Source organism: Mobula hypostoma, chromosome 11 (assembly GCF_963921235.1).
Source record: "Mobula hypostoma chromosome 11, sMobHyp1.1, whole genome shotgun sequence".
NCBI classification, from domain to species: domain Eukaryota; kingdom Metazoa; phylum Chordata; class Chondrichthyes; order Myliobatiformes; family Myliobatidae; genus Mobula; species Mobula hypostoma.
Window position 1 is genome coordinate 64,471,710 of NC_086107.1, and position 23,447 is coordinate 64,495,156.

At 41.7% G+C, this 23,447-nt stretch overlaps 1 protein-coding gene across 6 annotated transcripts in view; it reads right to left on the minus strand.

The window, feature by feature from the left end:
* atg13 (ATG13 autophagy related 13 homolog (S. cerevisiae)) overlaps positions 1-23,447 on the minus strand; it is a 132,122-nt gene that overhangs the window by 14,252 nt on the left and 94,423 nt on the right. For 4 of the 6 annotated variants that reach the window (XM_063062192.1, XM_063062196.1, XM_063062193.1 and 1 more), the window contains 2 exons: positions 13,271-13,387; positions 2,732-2,871 (listed from right to left, as the gene is read on the minus strand). In XM_063062192.1, the coding sequence (XP_062918262.1) occupies positions 2,732-2,871; positions 13,271-13,387 (257 nt within the window). The remainder of the gene's footprint in view (positions 1-2,731; positions 2,872-13,270; positions 13,388-23,447) is intronic. The other 2 variants (XM_063062195.1, XM_063062194.1) reach the window with 1 other exon arrangement.

Genomic DNA, 23,447 nt, shown 5'->3' on the forward strand with positions numbered 1-23,447 from the left:
AACTCTTCCTTCAGTTAGTCCTGACGAAGAGTCTCGGCCTTAAATGTCGACTGTACCTCTTCCTAGAGATGCTGCCTGGCCTGCTGCGTTCACCAGCAACTTTGATGTGTGATGCTAATTTGGTGTTTGAATTTGCATACTAGATCAACGGGTCAGATTGCTGAATTTGTATGAAGTCTCCTTACTACAGCAAGAAGGGATGCCACTGATATTGATTCCTTTAATGACAAGAAAGATTGTAAGACTGCTGAGGGAAATTATCTGGCCGCTCGGATTTCGAAATTCTGTTTTGGGGAGTTGAAAGGGAGTAGTCCATTTCAACCAACCTCAACCCAGAGTATGGAACAGCCTTAAGGGACTTGAGCCTGAATAACCCCGGTGGAGTGGGTGCTTTAAGGGCTCGTATTTCCCTATATACCATTTATATAATTGGAAATTCCTGACTCTTAAAGTGATCTCTCCACTTGACAAAAGAGTGTTGGTGTAGATGGTATGTGGAGTACAGGTACAAGATGTAAGGTGGGTGGTAAGTGTGAGCAGGACCAGCACCCTGGGACAGCTGTGTCTGTGCCATATGGTCTTATGAAGCTGGGCACATGTTGGAAGCTGAATGGCACTTACTGGATATGCAGTTTCTAGGCCTACCCATTGTTCCCACTGGGTGGTGCAGTTGCTATGTGGTGCTGTATGTATGCCACTCACTCCCGTGCCCTGCATGAGCACCTTGCCCATGCTGATCAGTAAGAGGGCTATTACAAAGGAAGGATGTTTGAACGATTACCCTTCTCAGCATGGTATGGCCAGACTGTCCCAGGAACTGATGCTTTGGATTACCTGCTCACAAAGGAAGGTGGCACTTGTACTGTTATTGGTCAAGAATGCTGCTCCTACTTTTCTGATGGGTTGGTGAACATCACTCACCTGGTTGATCATTTCTCAGAGTCAGTCTATAACATTAAGTTGGGGAGCAGCTCACTGGCTATGACACTCCAGGGTGGGGCTGATGCCCTTTTGGGTTAAAGGGAAGCTGGTGGACTACTATAGTACACTGGGAGGTGACTATTGACTATTGGTATTGTACTCACGTGTTTTATGTACAGCTTGGTTGGGAGTTCGTAAGAGTTGTAATAGTGTGAGGGTTGGATCATCACGTATATGTATACACTTACTGTATGTATATATATACTTAATGTAATACAATTTTTTCCTATTTATTTATGTTTTTCACTGTACTGCTGCTATAAAGTTAACAAATCTTATGACATATGCTGGTGATATTAAACCCGATTTTGATTCTGATTCCGATTCTAATTCTAAATTCTAAAGAATTACAGACCTACTGTCCTCCAAGAAAAACCTCATTTTGGGAAGTTTTTCTGCTAGCTGCTACCATCTGGGAAATGGTACCACAGCACAAAAGCCAGGAGCAACAGGCTCCGGGACAGCTTCTTTCACCAGGCAATTAAGACTGCTTAACTCATGCTGACACAACTGTATTTCTATGTTGTATGAACTATCCTGTTGTACATACTATTTATTATAAATTACTATAAATTGCACATTTAGACGGAGATGTAACATAAAGATTTTTACTCATGTATATGAAAGATGTAAGTAATAAAGTCAATTCAATTCAAAACCAGAATTTTGACAATTTCCAATTCCAAAAGGTCTTGAGCTCACGACCAGATTAGTGTTTAGTGATCAGTGAACCCTTCCTTTTGGCAGAGACAGAACACCATTAGGTCTGAGTCCAAGAGCAGTTAGAGAGGATAAGGGCTGTTCTATATTATTCCATTAGATGCAATCATTAAGACAAAATGGACTGAACGTCATCTTGCAAGGTGTAGACAAGTACTTACAAACTTATTCTGCATCTGACTCAAGATGATGGGCAGAGAAACTTGTTGACTCTGAATAAGCTGTATGAGTACACGTTCTGATAGGATTGATTACACTTATGTTTGTATAAATACTTTAGCACTTAACCACCTTGCTGTTATTTTTGTAGCTGCATCAGAATATTCCTTGTGAATTAATTCGGTATTATTTTCAGCAAAGTCCAATTATAGGTGAACAGAACAGAATAGGAACAGACCCTTTGGCTCAACTGGCTGTATTGAACCAATTAAATTAGTAATCAAACGGTCAACTAAACTAATCTCTTCTGCCTACATAATGTCCATATCCTTCCATTCTCCGCACATTCATGTGCCTATCTAAAAGTCTCTTAAACGTTCCAGAGCGTATCCACCTCTACCAGCACTCCAGACAGCACATTCCAGGCAACCACCACTCTGTGTAAAAAACATGCCCCAAACATTTCCTTTGAAATTAACCCCTCTCATTTTAAATGCCCTCTGGTATTGGACATTTCAACCATGGGAAACAAATACTGTCTGTTTACTTTTATCTATGCCGCTCATAAACTTATAAACCTCTGTCAGATCTCCCCTCAGCCTCAGCTGTTCCAGAGAAGACATCCCAAGTTTGTCCAACTTCCCTTTATGGAACATGCCCTCAAAAGAAGAAAGATGAGGACTGATCCATTACCAGGTGTCACTCAAGAACTTTGTAAATTAAAATCAGGATGGATCCACCTGGTTGAAAAATGAAACTGCTTTGGACTGGTGCTCTTTACATTTTTAAAAACCTTTATGAATCTGTTATCAGTGATAGAGAATTACATCATCATTTCCTTCAGCAATCCTGCTGTTAGTTCTAACTGTACCTGCTAGATGGAGTTGCTGGCACCTGTTGATTCATATCTGTGGGATTACAGGCTGGCATCCTATCACCCTCAGCCTGGGTACCATGGGCAGGATGTTGAGGAAGAACAGGGACCCCACCTTCTTTGCCAGGAATTGCCATCTGTTATTTATCAACAGAAGAGAAAGGAAACATTCAAGACCAAAATTATTAACTGCATAAATTTAAATTAAATTCAGATACAATTTAACTAATATACTTTAAAGTGAAATACAATGCCTCTGGGATTAAATAGGAAAACAAATTAAGCACTATTAAAATGTTCTCTGCAGCCGGGCTTGATGAGCCAAATACGAATTCTCACTTACTACCATGTATTTTTTGTTTATATTCTATGAAAAATCCTTGCTCTTGAACCTATACTATACTAATACAATGAAAAAGACTGTTAGGGCATATTGAGTACTATGGGTATGTGCTTATGCTGTTTATTACAGGATTTGGGAAGCAATGGAAAGCAACGACCGGAAGAGTAAAATTAAGCTCTCTGGTTAATGAGAAATCTGCATGGACTCCTCGTGGATGCAAAGGCACTTTACGTTCAATTCTTTTTGAAATTTAGAAGAATGAGAGATAATTGCATTGGAACATAGCATCTGGGAGGAGCTTGATAGGGGAGCACTGAAAGTTTTACCTGGGTATGGCGGGTGCAATGTGTTATAGTCTCAGGATAAAGGGTCAGCCAAGCAAGCCTAAAGTGAGAAGAAATTTCCCTGTCGGAGAGGTGTGGAAAGAGGAATTCAGATCAGCCATGACCTCGTTGAAATATACAGTGAGTCTCTGCAACTATTTCAATTCCACTATCTCACTTTTTTCTTCGGGCACACAGAAATCAAGAGTGGAAAAAAAACTGAAATACGGTTACTGTACAGTGTGGAATGAATGCGTACTAAATAACATATTTCTCCCCCCTTTTTTGTCAATTTTCTGTGCCATTTTCCTGAAGGTGCAAACTGACTTTTCATCATGCAGTCTGCTTGCCAGAGCTGCTTTACCTCAGAGAGGAAATTGGCATTTTTCTGGTTTCTTAATTGTTGAAGTGGCTGTTATGATAACGTACATGCCATTTTAATAGTTGACAGGTACATTGCAGGCCTAACATTTGATGGAATTAGTTGGCTGCACAACATAAGGGAGATAGAAGATGGATTACAACCCTGTTGAAGACATCCCAAAATTCAGCACTCCCCATGATAGGATTGACAAAGATTCACAGGAGCATCAAATCACAAATCAGAGAATGAAGTCAGTCACAGACAGTAAGGTAACACGGATGGAGGTTGCCATGAAAATAAACAAGAGAAGCATATGCTCCTATCCCCGGATTTAGCAACTATGAGCGTTTGGAGCTCATCAGTTGAGTGCACTGGGTTATTCACCAGCATCCTTTTGTGAATACTACTCCAATCCCCTTATTCCAAGCAGCAAATTGCACTCAGCATGAAATTTCCAACACAAAAGAGAAGTGATGTGCCTCAAGGAGTTCATTAAAACCAGAAGTGCATCTTCTCCCACTTCAGCAATCTAACCCTGCTGATGCTTCAGATCTCCCCTTCTGCAAATACACGTCTCTCCATCGGGGCCATTATTAACAAACCTGTTCAACACATACCATTACTTACATTCATCTGAGCCCAAAAAACTGGAATAACCAGCTTTCAAAAAAGATGTCCAAGTAACTTGGTTGCACCAAGATTACAAAATCAGTGCCATCATAGAGATTTAGGAAAAGGAATAATCAAAATTTGTGGTAAAAACCAGTTGTACAAACTGTAAATTTTGCCAGAGTGCTAAGGTCTCAGTTCTTTTAATCAAGAACTAACTGGACTTTCAATGTACCTAAAGTAAGTCATAGATTAATGCCCAGCAATTGGAGGAGAGGGCTAGAAGTAATGTGGATAGATACGCATGCCCATGAACAGAACTGATTTGACATTTGGCTATCAGAAGATGGATTGGTGGCACATAAATGTATAGTGGTGATGCAACCATGCAATGCTTGTATCTTCATTCTTCTCTTTTGAAGATGGTTCATCTTCCTTGCCTTCTGTCTTTAATATGCCCAGCAGCGTAACGTGAAAAAGGCATCAATTCACCACTCATGTGGAAGCCTCCATGGCATGCACCATAGACTACTCCTTAATCCGAAAACCCAGTCAAGATCCATTATCTTGTGGCAGTGGGAGTCACATACACAGGATCCTTAAAAATAACTATGTGACAGTTCTGAACATAAACAATGGAAACTTGTCAGAAAGGGTAGTACAAATCAAGGAGAATTTTAACCTACACATGGAATAGAAAAAAATCCGATTAACAGGGATAGCTATGAGAAGAAGTTTACAGAGTGCCTTCAGAACTGTTTCTATGAATAGCTTGTTCCAGAGCAAAACTGAGGGCAGGCTGTAGTAACACTGGTATGCTGCAATCTAATATTAATGAACCAATTGTGAAAGTACAATCAGTTTCAGCTGGTGGACTGCACCATGTTCTAAGACTCATCAGAAAATTTGAACAAGTACACCATGGTTGTCAAGGTCTTTATAAAAACAGTTGTAGACTAGTGTGTCCCCACAAAATCATTCGGAGTCTTCCCCAACCAGCAGCCCCTGAATACCCTGTATTTTCAGTCTCTGAGGCTGACATGCGAGTATCTATTAGGAGGGTGAACCCATGGAAAGCATCCAGCCCAAATTGGGGTAGCTGGCCAAGTACAAAAGATACGTGCTGATCAACTAGCTAAAATGTTCACTGACATCTTTAACCTCTTGCTTCGGCAGTCTGAGAAACCCAAATGCTTCAAGCTGGCTTCAATTATACTGGTGCCTAAGAAGAATCGTTAATCTGCCTACGATAAGTACTAATAGCACTTATATCCACTGTGAAGAAGTGTTTTGAGAGGCTGGTGATGAAGCATATCAGCTTCCGTCTGAGCAACGATTTGGATCTGCTCTAATTTGCTGACCAGAGCAACATAGCAGTTCCCATCTCATTGGCTCTTCCTTCAGCCCTAGAACATTTGGACAGTGAAGATGCATACATCAGGATGCTCTTCATTGACTACAGCTCAGCACTCCATATTATCTTCCACTTATAACTAATCAATAAGCTTCAAGACCTTGGCATCACTAGCTCCTTGTGCAACCCAATCCACAATTTTTTCGCTTGCCCAATCAGTTCAGATTGGCAACATCTCCTCTATAATCTCCATCAGCACAGGTGCACTACCAGGTCGTGTGCTTAGTCCCCTGCTCTACTCGGTAAGCACAGCTCCAATGCTATATTTAAGTTTTCCAATGTCATTAACCAAATCAAAGGTGGTGACAAATCAACACATGGGGGGGGGGGTCACAAGTGGAGATTTTGAACAACTTTAAATTTCTTGATGTTATAATTTCAGAGGATCTGTTGTGGATCCAGAATGTAAGTGCCATTACAAAGGATGTGCGGAAGTGCCTCTGCTTTCTTAGGAGTTTGTGAAGATTTGGCATGACGTATAAAATTTCTACAAACGTCCATAGATGGTATGGTGGAGAGTATATTGACTGATTGTATTATGGCCTGGTCTGGAAACACCAATGCCCTTGAACAGAAGACCCTACAAAAAGTAGTGGATATGACCCAGTGCATCATGGGTAAAGACCACCCCACCATTCAGCACATCTACATGGAGTGCTGTTGCAGGAAAGCAGCACCCATAATCAAGGACCCCCACCCACCATCCATGCCATGCTCTGTTCTTGCTACTGCCATCTTGACAAAGGTACAGGAGTCTCAGGACCCACACCACCAGGTTCAAGAACAGTTATTACCCCTCAACCATCAGGCTCCTGAACCAGAGTGGATAACTTCACTCAACCTATCACTGAACTGTTTCCATAACCTATAGACTCACTTTCAAGAACTCTTCATCTCCTATTCTCAATATTTATAGATATTTCTTCTTTTTGTATTTTTAATGTTTGTTGTCTTTTGCACATTGGTTGATTGTCTGTCCTGTTGGTGGCGGTCTTTCGTTGATTCTATTGTGTTTTTACTGTGTATGCCCACAAGAAAAAGAATCTCAGGATTGCATATGGTGGCATACTCATCATAAAATCAACACCCTAGAAATAACTGTAAATTGGAATGGAAGGTGAAACGCATGAAAATTGCTATCACAGGGCAGTGTACTGAGTAACATGTTTTTGCTATGGACTTTATTTAACATTACTAAAAGGTAATTCATTTTACTTTCCCGAAGTTCCCTAAATTTGGGATATTTCCATGACAGAAAAAAAGGACTACTTTGAAGGATAGATCACAGGCCCATTAATTTAACATTCAGGTAAAGTAAACATAGTCTTGTGAATGGGAAATTATTTTTCACCATTTATTTCATTTGAAGTAACATATATCATGGATAAAAATTACTGGATGTACAAATACTTCCAGAAACATTTGATACAGTGCCACGAAGGTTACTGCGGGGGATAAAAGTTCAACATGTAGGAGGTAACATTTTGGCAATGGATTAGTCTCACAGGACTAACAGGAAAAAGTAAAAATAATTGGGTCTTTACCTTATTGATATAAGCATTGAGTTTGTGCCACAAAGATCAGGACTGGAGGAGCAATATTTTCAAGAAAAATTATTTACATGTAACGATCCTAGATATTGTTGCTAATTTTGTTGATGGCACAAAGATAGGTAGAAAAGTCAGATATGAGGAGCAACACTCAAAACACGCTGGAGGAACTCAGCAGGTCGGGCAGCATCCGTGGAAACGATGAGTCGACGTTTCATTTATAGTCTCCTTAAATATGCAACATATTTGAGGGGCCAACTGGTTTGTGTAAACTCTTAATCTGGATGTTTACACCTCATCCTCAAGCAATCAGCAAATTTACATAGAAAGATAGAAAGGAATTAGAATGCCCAAAAGTATGAAAGTGAGATGAATCCAGAATAAAATATAAATATGGAGAAACATCTTGAGTTGTTGGCACCCCTGCATGCAAGAGTGGCAGCTATAACAGTAAAGCTGAGTGTGTTCATTCTGACCAGCTCTGCAGGTAGTCATGAACATAATTGGGTACCCTGGAAAGAAGGTAGCATTCAGGCCACCAGTGAGATTCTATACATCAAGCCTTGCCAGAGACAAAGAATCAGATTACGTGTGAAATTTGTTAATTTTGCAGCAACAGTACAATGCAATAAATGATAAATAGATAAAAAAACAGAATGACTATATAAATTAAGATATGTAGTGCAAAAACAGAAATTAAAAAAACTTAAGGTAATTGATCATTCTAATAGTTACAAGCATCAGATCTGTTCCAACAAGCTAAAAAAAAGTCTATTACCTGATCCAAAATATTAATCTATTAGAAACACAAGCTTGAGCATGTCCGAGAAAGTAGGCCTCTGCTTGTATCCTGTGATGAGTATGGCTTCCTACAAATTAGTTTCCTCTGCTTGGTGCCTTTGTTCATTGATCACTTCTAGATCTCACGAATCTCAAGACAAATGAGGTGCAAAGTGTACTTAACTAGCTGATGCCTCTTAAATTTGTAATGCAAAATGCACAATGCACAAACGTAGCTGAAGTTCTGATAAAACTTTTGTACACAATCCCCCTAATATAAATTCTGTTATTTTCCCTTTTGCAGAAGCATGATACATACTGGATCTCAGTGGTAACCTTTTCAATGCAGGGGATTGGTACCCTGTTTTCAGGGTGCCCCAGCATGCCCAATGGGTGCTCAGCTTTTCTTTGCTTATAGCTGCTTTCCTTTGGATGTAGAAGTATTATCAATCAGCAAGTTTTCCAATGTACCCAATACATTGTTCAGGGCAATAAGGTTTACTGAATGTTATGGAGTGTAAAGTTATATTACCAGACAAAGGAGAAAGAAATAAACATATAAGAACAAAGTTCAAAGTAAATTTATTTATTTGGAGTACCGTGCTCAGTTCTGGTTGCCTCACTACAGGAAGGACGTGGAAACTAAAGAAAGGGTGTAGAGGAGATTTACAAGAACGTTGCCTGGATTGGGGAGCATACCTGATGAGAATTGGTTGAGTGAACTTTGCCTTTTCTTCTTGGAGCGATGGAGGATGAGAGGTGACCTGATAGAGGTGCATAAGATGATGGGAGGCATTGATCGTATGGATAATCAGAGACTTTTTCCCAGGACTGAAATGGCTAACACAAGAGGACACAGTTTTAAGGTGCTTGGAAGTAGGTACAGAGGAGATGTCAGGGGTAAGTTTTTTTACACAAGGAGTGGTGAGTGTGTGGAATGGGCTGCCAGCGACGGTGGTGGAAACAGGGTCTTTTAAGAGACTCCTGGATAGGTACATGGAGCTTAGAAAAATAGAGGGCTATGGGTAACCCTAGGTAATTTCTAAGATAAGTACATGTTTGCCACTGCTTTGTGGGTCAAAAGGCCTGCATTGTGCTGTAGGTTTCTATGTTTCTATTATTAAAGTACATACATGTCACTATATACAACACTGAGATTCATTTTCTTATGGTTATACTTAGCAAATCTACAGAAGAGTAATTATAAGAGGATCAATGAAAGATCAACCAGAGTGCAGAAGACAACAAACTGTGCAAATGGAAATATAAATAAATTGCAATAAATAAAGAGAACATGAGATAATGAGATAAAGAGTCCTTGAAAGTGAGGTAAATGGCTGTGGGAACATTTTAATGATGGGGCAAGTGAAATTGAGTGTCATTATCCACTTTGTTCAAGAGCCTGATGGTTGAGGGGAGGGGTAGTAACTGTTCTTGATCCTGGTGGTGTGAGTCCTGAGGTTCTTGTACCTTTGACCGGATGGCAGCAGCGAGAAGAGAGCATGACCCGGGTGGTGGGGATCTCTGATGATGGATGCTGCTTTCCTACGATAGCGTTTCATGTAGATGTGTTGGGAGGGCTTTACTTGTGATGTACTAGATTGAATTCACTACTTTTTGTAGGATTTTCTGTTCAAATGCATTGGTGCTTCCATACTAGGCCATGATGCAGCCACGCAACATACTCGCCACTATACGCCTAAAGTTTGTCAAAATTTTAGGAGTTTGTGGAGGTATAGCATGACATCTAAGTAGAGGCACTGCCATGCTTTCTTCACAATTGCACTTACGTACTGGGCCCAGGACATGTCCTCTGAAGTAGTAACACCCAGGGATTTAAAGCTGCTAACTCTCTCCACCTCTGTTCCTACGATAAGGACTAGCTCATAGTCTGCTGGTTTCCCTCTCCTGATATCGATATATCCGTTCCTTGGTCTTGCTGCCATTGAGTGAGAGGTTGTTGTTGACACCAGTCAAGACGGATTTTCAATCTTCCTCCTATTTGCTGATTCAGCACTACCTTTAATTTGGCCCACAACAGTGGTGTCATCAGCAAACCTGAATATGGCATTGGAGCTGTACTTAGCCACACAGTCATAAGTGTAAAGCGAGTAATGCAGTGGGCTAAGCACACAGCCCTTTGGTGTCCCTGTGCTGATGAAGATCGTGGAGAAGATGTTATTGCCAATCCAAACTGACTGAGGTCTGTAAGAGGTGATAGGCATTCAAGCCTGCCACTGTTGTTAAGCATGGCTATCTCATGGGTGAAGATTGGTGTTCTTAAAAAAAGTTGACTGGGAGGAAGAAAGAAAGATCAATTGATCAAGGAAGAGTAGTCAATGACCATTTAAAGGCAATAGCCTGATGAAATGCAGCAAAGGTGATGAAAATCTCTAGCTCAGAAAGCAGCACCATTATTTATGTGCTGAAAAATAAAGCTGAGAGCAGGGATACAGGTATAATGAAAGCTCCTCATATTTTGCAATGACATAGCCCCATGGTTCACATACTGTTACTGAGACAAATGCTTTTGTACATGGAATCTGGGGCCTCAACTACATAACAGAGGTGCCTCTTTATGATGCTCCACTAATTTGGTGGGGTGTATGGGGTATCCAGGGAGGGGTAATGGGCTTGGCATACTTCGCCCAGTGGCAGCTTGTCCTCATTTGGTCCCCACCTGCCACCCAATTCTCACCTGTGGCTCCAAGTAACTGTTTGAATGTGACAGTGGCCATACCCCAGAACACCACTTCGACAGGCAGGCTAAACGAGGTGAGGGTAGCCAGGAAACTCCAACCCTGATGAGATCGGGATGTGCCCACCCCAGCATGTGAAGCCAGTTCCAGCGACTAAGGGGATGAGATCAACTACAAGATGCAACAGCCAAGAAGGTGGTGCTGCAACGCTACGTGGAGAGCAAAGGACATGACAAAGCACAGAAGGAGTCATGGCTATCTGCTGCAGCTGAGGAAGCCTCCAGTGGTGGTGATTTTTCATACCATTGGACCAACATTTTTTTTGAGGCCAGGAGAGTGGAACTGCCCTGGTGCAATGACCTTTTCCCTACTAAACTCCTTCCACAAAGGTTACATTATCGTCAGAAACAACCGACAACCAACACACTAATTTTGTATGACAGGATGAGCAACAATCATTGAAGGCTGATGTCTAAGCTGTTCAGCTTTCATAACGCTTTGGGATGTTTTTTTAATGAAATATAGATTTTTTCCTGTCATTTTTCAATCTAAAACGTAGGAGTCTTCTGAGTAAAAACTTAGTTGCTCAAGAAGAATGGCACTTGTAAGAGAGGCTACTCTGAGTGAGGAGCAGAATTCAGTAGCTGCAACTGGAGAGAAGTTCCAGGCCCCACAATCTCCGAGGCCTTGCACAAAAAAGGTATTAATGTAAGAGTGGCATGAAAACAAATTATCCTTGGTCATTAGGACTTTGTGTGACGTCACTTAGAAGATACTGTAAAGATGTGGAAGAAAGTCTTGTGGTTGGATGAGACTAGTGGAACTTTTTGACCTCAACACCAAGTAGCACATGTGGTGTGAATCTAATACTGTGTATCAGCCGGGTAACACCATCCTTACTCTAAAGTATGGTGAAGTTAGCATAATGCTATGGGGATGCTTTTCAGCAGCAGGGATTGAAAATCTGGTCATGATTGATGGGAAGATGAATGCTGCTAATATACAGAAAGATCCTGGATAAAAACTATCCAGCCTCTGCCAGGAAGCTTAAACCGGGGAGGAAGTTTGTGTTTCAGCAGGAAAACAACCCAAAGTGCACTGCCAGAGCAACTATGGAGTCACTTTAAATGAAGAAAATTGATGTCTTGGAGTGGCCCAGACATAGCCCTAACTTTAACCTGATCAAACATCTCTGGCAAGACCTGAAGATTGCTGTCCACCACTGCTCCCCAACTAACATGGCACAGCTTGTGCCATTTGGGAAGGAGGAATGGGCAAATCTTGCTCCATCATGTTGTGCAAAGCTAATAGAGAGTCATCCAAAAAGACTACTGGCTGCAATAGCTGTGAGAGGTTACACTGAGCAAAGGGGGATGAATACCTTTGAACTGCTGACATTTCAGTTTTTAAATTTTGTAGCTTTTTGTGCTTTACAATTTTCCCCATTTGTGCTCTACTGTGAAAAAAGGAGCATGTGATTTACAAATAAAAATTCTCAGTTAAATTGATCAAACTCCCTAGTTGTAATACTCATTTATGCGAACAAAAGGTTGGGGACTGAATACTTTTACAAAGCACAGTATTTATTTGAATCTTTCTGCATAAACATAATAATGATAATACAAAGTAATAAACCTGAATTACTGTAATTTCAATTTGCAACTAGTAACATAATTTTTAACAGCCATGCAAGTTGATAGAATTGCACAGGACAGTAGGGCATGCAGGTCATCAAGCTTGTGCCAACTATGAAAGAACTATCCAGCTTCAGTGCCCCAGCATTTTTGTGAAAAGTACCTATTTCACTTTTTCAAGTGCAATTTATTTCTTTTTGAAAATTACAACTTGATCTACTTCAAGAAGCACATACCAGATAATAATCCCCAATGCACCTGAAGTTGCTCTGCACAGTTTCAATGTATGATGTTTATGCTGTGAAGTTCTATATAGCAGAACATAAAGCCAACATATCAAATTTTGAGCAGGATAGGATCCTGAGGGTTCTTAACAGGATGGAGATGGAGGGAAATGTTTCCTCATGTGGGAGAATCTAGAACTATGGGTGATGATTTTAACATTTTTCTCCAGGTGAAATACACCTTTTGGAATCTCTTCATTAAAAGTGCAGTGGAAGCAGAGCCTTTAAACATTTTTAAGCAAGATGTAGAAAACTTGATAAATAAGGTGAAATATTACCACAGTTAGACTCAAATGACTCCTGGTTACAATCAAATCAGTCTTAAACTTGTTGAACAGCAGAATAGACTTGAGAAGCTGAGTAGCATATCATGGCTCCCATTTGTACAGCAGGTTTGGATTTTTAAAAATTGTTTTCCTGAGAAAGATCATCAGGGTTATATTCAGTTATGATTTTGTTGCACTGAAATTACGGTACTTTTCATCTGATATCGTTGGCTAAAAGCAAGACTTTGAATCAAGAAACATCAACTTTACCTGATGAGGATGAGCAGCATTTAGACCAGCAGTTAAAGCTGCTGGGGTATAGGCTAGGTCAGCTGAACCACCACCGAGAGTAGCAAAGGGCTGATAGGAAAGACGGGAACTGTAGAGCTGGGAGAAAGAAGAAAGGCACAGAAAACAAAGACAGAATCTAAATAGTAATCAGAGTGGGCACACAAGAAACAAGAAGGAAACAAAGGATTGATGTTACTGTAAGACTATCGATTGAAAATTAAAAGTACAGAGTCTGAATTCTGAGATTTTAATTACTATCCAAACATTAAAAATCTTGATCTTTTCAATGATTTCCAGTTCCCAGGTCCCAAGAAACTTATTTTCACTATGGATGTTCATCCCCCACCAGAAGGTGCTTCTTTCTGGACACCAGACCCAACCAGTTCTCCTCCACCACCACTCTCCATCGTCTGGTGGAACTTGTCTTCGCTTCCAATAATTTCTCCTTTGGTTCCCCCCACTTCCTTCAAACAAAAGATGAAGACTGGGTACTCGCAGGGGTCCCAACTATGCCTGCCTTTTTGTCGGCTACGTTGAACAGTCTATGTTCCAAGCCTACACTGGTGTCACTCTCCAACTTTTCCTACACTACATCGACAACTGCATTGGTGCTGCTTCCTGCACCCCCCATGTGGAGCTTGTCAACTTCATCAACTTTGCCTCCAACTTCCACCCTGGTCCATTTCCAACACCTCCCTCCCCTTTCTCAATCTCTGTCTCTATCTCTGGAGGCAGCTTATCCACTGATGTCTATTATAAAATCACTGACTTCCACAGCCACCTGGACTATACCTCCTCCCACCCTGTTACTTGGAAAAATGCCATCCCCTTCTCTCAATTCCTGTCTCTGCTGCATCTGCTCTCAGCATGAGGCTTTTCATTCCAGAACGAAGGAGATGTCCTCCTTCTTCAATGAAAGGGGTTTCCCTTCCTCTGCCATCAATGCTGCCCTCAACTGCATCTCTTCCACTTCGCGCACGTCTACTCTCACCCTATCCTTCCCCCACCACACCAGGGATAGGGCTCCTCACCTACCACCCCACAAGCCTCCATGTCCAGAACATAATTCTCTGTAACTTCCATCTCCAATGGGATCCCACCACCAAGCACATCTTTCCCTCCCCCTACTTTCTGCAGGGATCACTCCCTATGTGACTCTGTTGTCCATTTGCTCCCCACCCCCCACTGTTCTCCCTCCTGGCACGTATCCTTGCAAGCAGAAGAAGTACCACACCTGCCCCTACACCTCCTCCCTCACTACCATTCAGGGCCCTAAACAGTCCTTCCAGGTGAGATGACACTTCACCTGTGAGTCTGCTGGGGTCATCTACTGTATCCGGTGTTCCCAGTATGGCCTCCAGTATATTGGTGAGACCCAACGCAGATTGGGAGACCACTTTGCTGAGCACCTACTCTCCATCTGCCAGAAAAAGTGGGATCTCCCAGTGGCCATCCATTTTAATTTCATTTCATTTCAAGTCTGAATGAATTATTTGAGAAAAGTGACAAAACATATTGATGAAGGCAGAGCAGTGGATGTGGTGTATATAGACTTTAGAAGGATGCCTCATTCAGAAAATCAGGAGGCAGGGGTCCCAGGGAAACTTGGCTGTGTGGATTCAGAATTGGCTTGCCCACAAAGGCAGAAAATGGTAGTAGATGAAGTGTACTCTGTCTGGAGATTGGTGATAGTAGATTTCCTCAGGGATCTTTTCTGGAACTTGCTCTGTTTTCTTTTTCTAAATGACTAGGATGAGGAAGTAGAAGGGTGGGTAAGTAAGTCTGCAGGTGGCACCAAGGTTGGTGATGCTGTAGATAGAACAGGCTGTCAACCCACCTGAAGACCCATCAAAAGACAACCCTTTATGTGAACATCATACTAGACGAGTGATCACACTATGTCATAGGTTAAAATGGAACATTGATTGGATGCAGGGCTATGCTGAGAATTTCAGATGGAATCCAATCCTGTAAAGTGTGAGATGATATGCTTTGAAAGTACAAATTTAAAGGCAGAATATAGGGTTAATGGCAGGATAGTTGGCGGTATAGACGAACAAAAGGATCTTGGGGTCCATGTCCATAGATCCCTTAAAGTTACCACACAAGTTGATAGGGTTGTTAAGGTGTATGGTGTATTGGCCTTCTTTAGTCAGGAGATTGAGTTCAATAGCCACAAGGTAACGTTGCACCTCTATAAAACTCTGGCTAGAACATACTTGGACTATTGTGCTCAGTTCTTGTCACCTCGTTATAGGAAGGAAGTGGAAGCTTTAGAGAGAGTGCAGAGGTTTTCCAGAACGCTGCCTGGATCAGAGAGCATATTTTATGAGGATAGGTTGAGTGAGCTAGGGCTTTTCTCTTTGGAGCAAAGGAGGATGAGAGGTAACTTGATAGAGGTGTACAAGATGATATGAGGCATAGAGTGGACAGCCAGAGACTTTTTGTCTGGGCAGAAATAGCTAATATGAGGGGACATAACTTTAAGGTGTTTGGAGGAAAGTATGGGGTAGTATCGAAAGTATGGAATAGGTTATTTTATATACACAGAGCAGCAGGTGTAGGGGTGATGGTACAGCAAGATACTTTAGTGGCATTAAGAGATTCTTAGATTGGCACATGGATAAAATAAAAATGGAGGGCTATGTGGGGTGGAGGGAAGGCCTCATATCATCTTGCACATCTCTATCAAGTTACCTCTCATTCTCCTTTACTCCAAAGAGAAAAGCCGTAGCTCACCCAACACAACATTGAGGACTGAAAAGCCTATACTATGCTGTATTGTTCTACGTTCTATATGCTATCTGGTACTTAAAACCGATTCTGTAAAGTGTTCTTCTTCCAGAAATATGGAGTGCACCTGGCACATGATTTAAACTTCCAGATGGAGGTCTTGGTTCCTGATTTCTCCACATCTCTAGTAAACAGTCCCAAATCAAAAATAATTATGTCCAGAAAATCCATACACTGCTTTGAAAAATCAAGGATTTCATGATTATCCAAATGATTCAACTTCTCTTCCTGTTATATATTAGCCCATCCTCCACATTTCTCCTCCAGCAGAGGATCTTGACTATGTTCAAAAACAAAAAAAAATGTTTCTTCAAAAATGGCCTTTGTAATCCTGACTCCTCACAACAACATCACCATCTTGTATCTACTTCATGATTGCATGCAAACTATGATTTAATCAGATATATAACAGCCTAATCTCGGTGCAGACCTCTGTCAAGAAGGCTATGTCACTGCCCCTACACTTCTAGTCTTATTTGCTGCATTACTGAATTTTACCTAAACAAAATGTCTCCATGGAATGGAGCTAATCTACAAGACAAATGGGAAACTATTCAATTTATGTCACCTGCTCTCCAGATCCAAGGTCATCTCAATTTCAGTCGTTGGAGTTTGTGGAGGTCAAACTCCAAGTCACTATAAATAAATTCACTGAAGCATAAGAAAATAGGCCTTACATTTAGTATCTGCAAACCAAGGTCTACCAATCAGCATTTGTAGCATAACACCATTCTCCAGTAAAGGTCCAACAGAGACCCTGGAAAATTGGTCCTCTTTACACAACTCAGAAGGCATGCCTCAATGAATGAAAACATCAATGATGAAGCTTACCCACATCTTCCATGAAAAGGCATGTAATAGGGCAATGTTACAATAGCCATGGGAGATTTCAATATGCAGGTAGATTTGAAAAATCAAGGTTAGTCCTGGATCTGAAAAGACAGACTTTGTAGAATGCCTTTGAGATTTTTTTTTTTTTTTAAGAACAGCTTGTGGTTGATCCCACTAGGGAAAGGCAATTATGGACTGGGTATTGTGAAATGAACCAGATTTGATTAGGCAGCTTAAGGTACAGGAACTCTTAGGAGACAGTGATAGAATAGAATATGATAAAATTCACCCTGCAGCTTCAAACGGAGAGACAATAAAGTCAGATTTATTCGTATTACAGTGAAGCAAAGGGAATTACAGAGGCATGAAAGAGGAGCTCACCAACGTTGATTGGAATGGACACTATCAAGGATGATGACAGAACAGTAATTTAAAGCATTTAAGCATTTTAAAGCAACCATGGCTGACAAGGGAAGTCAAAGACAGCATAACAGCAAAAGAGAGGCAAATAATATAACAAAAATAATGGGAAATTAGAGGATTGGGAAATTTCTATAAACCAGTGGAAGTTAACTAAAAGAACCACGAGAGAAAAGATGAAATATGAAGGAAAGCTAGCTAATAATTTAAAAGCAGACACCAAAAGTGTTTTTCAGATATATAAATAAGACAGGTGAAAGTGCACATCAGATCGCTGGAAAATGACGCTAGAGAGGTAGTAATGGGAATGCAGAAATGGGAGATAAACTTAATAAGTATTTTGCATCAGCCTCCACTGTGGAAGTCACTGGCAGTATGCCAGAAAGTTGAGTGTTTTTAGGGGCAGAATTCACTGTAGTTTCTATTACTAAGGTTACGCTTGAAAGCTGAAAGGTCTGAAGGTAGCTAAGTCAGCTGGATGAGATGGACTACACCCCATGGTTCTGAAAAAGGTAGCTGAAGAGATTGTGGATGCATTAGTAATGATCTATCAAGAATAACAAAATTCTGGAATAGTTCCAGAGGACAGGAGAACTGCAAATATCACTCCACTCTTTAAGAAGGGAGGGAGGAAAAAGAAAGGAAATTATGGGCCAATTGGACCCACTTCAGTGATTGGGAAGATATTGGAATCCATTAAGGATGAGATTTCAGGGTACTTGAGGGCATAAAATAAAATAGGCCAAAGTCAGCATGGTTTCCTTAAGGGGAAATCTTGCCTAACAAACCTGTTGGAGTTCTTTGAGGAACTAACAAGCAGGATAGATAAAGAGTCTGTGGATGTTGCTTACTTGGATTTTCAGAAGGCCTTTGACAAGTGCCACACATGAGGTTGCTTAACAAGGTAAGAGACCATGATATTACAGGAAGAATACCAACATGGACAGAAGAATGGTTGACTGGCAGCAGGCAAAGGCGGCTATTCTGGTTGGGTGCCTGTGATGTTCTGCAGGGGGCCAGTATTGGGACCGCTTGTGTTTTTTTCACAGTTTAAGTCAACGACTTGGATAATGGGACTGATGGCTCTGTGGCCAAGTTTGCAGACGATACAGATAGGTGGTGGGTCAGGCAGTGTTGAGGAAGCACAGTGCTTGCAGAGAGACTTGGAATGGGGGAAATGGGCAAAAAAAGTGGCTTTGAATATAAATGTGGAGAAGTGCATGGTCATGCACTTAGATAGAAGGAATTAAGGCATGGACAATTTTCTAAATGGTGAAAAAATTAAAAAATTAGAGGTGCAGAGGGACTTGTGCATCCTTATGCAGGATTTCCTAACGGTTCGTCAATTGAAGTCAAACGCAATGTTAGCATTAGTTTCAAGAGGACTAGAATACAAAAGCAAGGATGTAACACTTAGGCTTTATAAGGCACTGGTTCGATCACACTGGATTAGTGTGAGGTCCTTATGTAAGAAAAGATGTTTTGGCATTGGAGAGGGTCCAAAGGAGGTTCATAAGAATGATCCCAAGAATGAAAGAATTAACATGAAGGAGCTTTTGATGGCTCTGGGCCTGTACTCACTTGAGTTTAGAAGAATGGAGGAGGATCTCATTGAAAGCTATCAAATATTGAAAGGCCTAGAGTGGATGTGGAGAGGTTGTTTCCTATAGTGGGTGAGTCTAGTCAGAAGGCACAGCCTCAGAATAGAGGGATGACTATTTAGAACAGAGATGAAGAAGAATTTCTTTGGCCAGAGGATGATAAATCTGTGGAAACTGTTGCGACAGATGGCTGTGGAGGCCAAGTCATTGAGTATATTTAAAGCAGAGGTTGATATGTTCTTGATTAGTGGGGGCATCTAAGGTTACAGGAAGAAAGGAGCAGATTGGTTAGAGAAGTAATAAATCAGTCTTGGCAGAATAGACTTGATGGACCAAATAGCCTAATCCTGCTCCAATGTTTTATGATCTAATTTAGAATCCTGAAAGTTGAAGCAGTGTCTTCTGCATAATGGATCCATGACACTCACTTATGGGTGTGCTTTATTCTTAAAATAAAGGGGGTAGATGAAGAGCAGAAAGGCCATCAAAAATAAAAACAGCAAACATAAAAGTATGATATATCAGGAAGTAGTACAAGTTTACCAAGCATAGATTCTAAAAGCCTAGGAGAAACAATATACAAGGGGAAATAAAAAGGTACACATAACTCTTTAGGGAATAATGTGCTTTGAACGAGAGATCCTGCAATTATAATACCATGAGAATACTGAAGATGAAAGAATTTACAAGATCTCTTCTTTTCCCAAATTCAAGAAACAATTAGAGCAAAGCTGGCTGATATGGTCTTTTTCCATTTGGAAGTTGTCCCTGTACAACTGAGTCTGAACTATTAATGCATATTAAAAAAAATACTTGTACTGACCCCTGGGGAACTCCATTGTACATTTCCCCCCAATTTTAACAACAGCTTTTCATGACTATTCAGGATCCTATTAACTAATCCAATTTCTTCTATATGCTGCTAAATTTCTTTTTATCCCATGGTCTTCAATCTTGTTGGCAAGTCAATTATTAGCATCCAACTGATCAGCTTTTGGAAGTCCATGTTACATTAGCCATATATGCCTCAATACCCTGTTAACATTAAGGAATGAGATTGATCCACAAACCACATTTATTGAAGTGACTGCTAATTTGTCTATGTTGAATTAGACTGTATAATTGTTATTTTCCTTGTAGGTCTTATGTTGGTTTGTATTTTTATATAATTAACTACTTATATGTAATTGTTCAGTGTGTTTTCTGGTGGTTGCCGTTGCGGTTGTCACCCCTATTAAGTCATGCTAAGCTTATTGGTTACACAAGTGATTCTGCTGATGCTGGAAATCCAGAGCAACATACACAAAATGCTGGAGGAAAATGGCCTCATTGTGACAGAAGAGGCGGCTCTGGAGTGACATATCAGAACTGGAATAGGGAGGCAGAAATTGAAACGGTTCACCTCCGCCAATTCCGCTTTTAGAGATGGAGTGGACTGTGATTCCCCCAATTTTAGTCAGGTCTCACCAATGTAGAAGAGGCTGCATCGGGAACACCAGATACAATGAACAACCCCAACAAACTTGCAGGTGACATGTTGCCTCACCTAAAAGGAACGTTTGAGGCCTTGAATGGAGGTAAGGGAGAAGCTGTATGGGCAGGTGTGACATTAGTCTCACTTGCAGGGACATGCGGCAGGAGGGAGATTAGTGGGAAGGAACACATGGACAAGGGAAGCACGGAGCAAAGTGATCCCTATGGAAAACAGAGAGTGGGGAAGAGGGGGAAGGGAAGTAACGATATGTTTGGTGGTAGGATTCTGTTGAAGCTGGTGAAAGTTGTGGAGAATGATGTGTTGGATGTGAAGACTCATGGGGTGATAGGTGAGATCAAGAGTAACCCTATCCCTGTTAAAACGATGGGAAGATGGGGTGAGTGCAGATGTCCGGGAACTGGAGGAGATGCAGGCGAGGGCAGCATCAATGGTGAAGGAAGGGAAACTCCATTCTTTGAAGAAGGAGGACCAACTGAATATAAAGGCAGGGTGGAAGCTGTAGGCAAAATTGATGAAATTCAGCATGGGTACAAGAAAGTTCTACCAGATGGAGCAGGATAGTGGTGGAAGGGAACTGATTGGGTCTCACGTTGAGTAAAAAATGGACAGTGTTAAGACCTTCTTGATGCAGGATGAAAGCGTATAGGAAATGGACATCCATGGTGAAAATGAGGCAGTCAAGGCCAGGAAATTGAAAGTTGTTGAGGAGATAGAGAGCATGTCAGACATCGCAGATGTAGGGGGGAAGGGATTGAACCTAGGGGATAGAGTGGCGACGAAGTATGCAGACACAGTGGTCAGTGAGGCGGGAGCAGGCAGAGACAATGGATCTACCCAGACAGTCAAGCTTCTGCATCTTGGGTAGGACGAAGAAATGAGCAGTGCAGGGTCAGGGAACTATGAGATTGGTGGCAGTGCATTGAAGATCTCCAGATTTGATAAAATTAGTGATGGTGCAAGATTCAGTGGCTGGACGGTCTGGAGTGGGATTCTTTACAAAGGGTAAGCAAGAAGAGGTGTCTGAGCATTGCCACCTAGCCTCAGCAAGGTAGAGGTCAGTCCACCACATTACAACAGCATCCCTTTTATCTTTGGGTTTGATGTAAAGGCTGGGATTTATGTGGACAGAGTGGAAGGCAGTGTATTCAGAGCAGGTAAGGTTCGAGGAGGAGAGAGGAGTGCTTAGGTCGAGTGGTTGTTGGCTCGTCAGCAGTTCAAGGTGAAAAGATCCAAGGTAGGCAGAGAATCAGAGTGGGTTGGCCAAGAAGAGGAGGAGGCCTGGAGACAGGAGGAGGGGTCATCGGTGCAGTGTGGTGAACTCTTGTCAAAGTGGGCTTGGAGATGGAGGCAATAGAAGAGGAGCTTGGCATTGTGGTGGGCATGAAGCTCACTGAGGTATGAGTGAAGGGGGAAAAAAAGATAAGGCCCTTGCTAAGGACAAAAGGTTCTGCCTCAGAGAGGGGCAAGTCAGAAGTGGAGACACAGTAGGGATTAGAGATGGGATGGGGGGGGAAGGGTTGGTGGCGTCAGAGGAGGTGGGTGGGTTGTGGTGTTCAGGCAAGGTGGGGAGAGAGGAAGATGGAGGCTCTGAGGACTCAAGAGGTGACAGAGGAGCCAGGGAGCCCAGCAGCAGAGAGGAATGTCTTGGCTTGGAGGTGGTGCGACCAAGGTCGGACTGGAGCCAGAACCAGAGGCCACGTAATTTGCACCTGAAGGCATCGGGGGTCATTGGGACTAGATTTGGCAATGGTGGGATCCTCGCTTTGGAGCTGCAATTGGCGACGGTGGGTATGTGGGTATCCAGAGATGGAGACGATGGGATCCATTGTTTGGAGGTGACCGACTGAATTGAGGTCTGAGTGAGAGGTGGCATGGGTCACGGTCTGGAGTTGCCAAGGCCATCACAACTGGAGCTGGAGATGGCGGGATCTGCGGTCTGAAGACGGGTGATCTTCCGATCCTTTCTGGCCGCAAAGAGGGAATACAATTGGCAACTGAAGGTGCGGATCTGGCGGAGGATACATGACAGAGGTCCATGGCAGGCGGAAGAGAGAGAGAGGCTCAGAGCTGTGCCAGAGACTGAGACGGGGCCTGGAGGCATCTCCACATAGCAGAGATGATGGTGCGCAGAACCTGGAGGGAGAAGTGGTGGGCAGGTAACTGGGATTCTCAGTGGGTACAGTCTGGGAGGCCTGAAAATAGAGCTGGAAGCTCTGTGGAACAAGATAGCGATGAAGACGTCTTGGATCAAAAACATCAGCATCCAACACCTTTGGCATAGCCAGTGGATGGCTGTGAAGATTTGAGGACTAAGGAGAATTCCAGATGAAGTGGACCTTTTGGCACCCATTTTTGAAAAGGAGGTAAGAATTGTTTCAATTGATTGCTAGATCTTGCTTTAATATACCATCTAATGGAAGTTTCATAGTGAAGAAAATCTCTAATATAGATTGCTATGCTAGAAGTCAGTTGAGCACTAAAATTACCATCATGCTCTAATTAAATTTGTACTACCCAGTGGAGTACATAAGAAACCTCCCGATTTGTAATCTGGTGCTTTTGGAAAAAAAAATTAAGATTGCAATCCAATGGAAAAAAACTGCTGTTTGCAATCCTAAAGATACTCCTATTACAATCCTATGATATTTTGATTGCAATCCCAAGGTATTTCAATCATAGTCCAAGTATGCACAAAATAAGTATTCTGCGATACTGAATTAAGACAATAGTCAAGGTCGTGAAACTTATGAAAAGGGGAGTTGAATTTCCAGTTATGTGTGAACAGATGACTGAGGGCTTGAGTTCTTACCTGAATAAAGCATTTCAGTTTGTTAAGATTAATGAAAAAATCCAGATGAAATATACCATCAATGTAGATCAAAAGATAGGTGGTTCTTATATGATATTGTGAAGGTATGCAATAAGATCCAGAGAATGTCTTTGGGGAAAGACGACTGGCTGGATGTAATTATATTATCACAGCGAAGTAAGTGTGAGTGTGCAGGGTTAGAAAGAC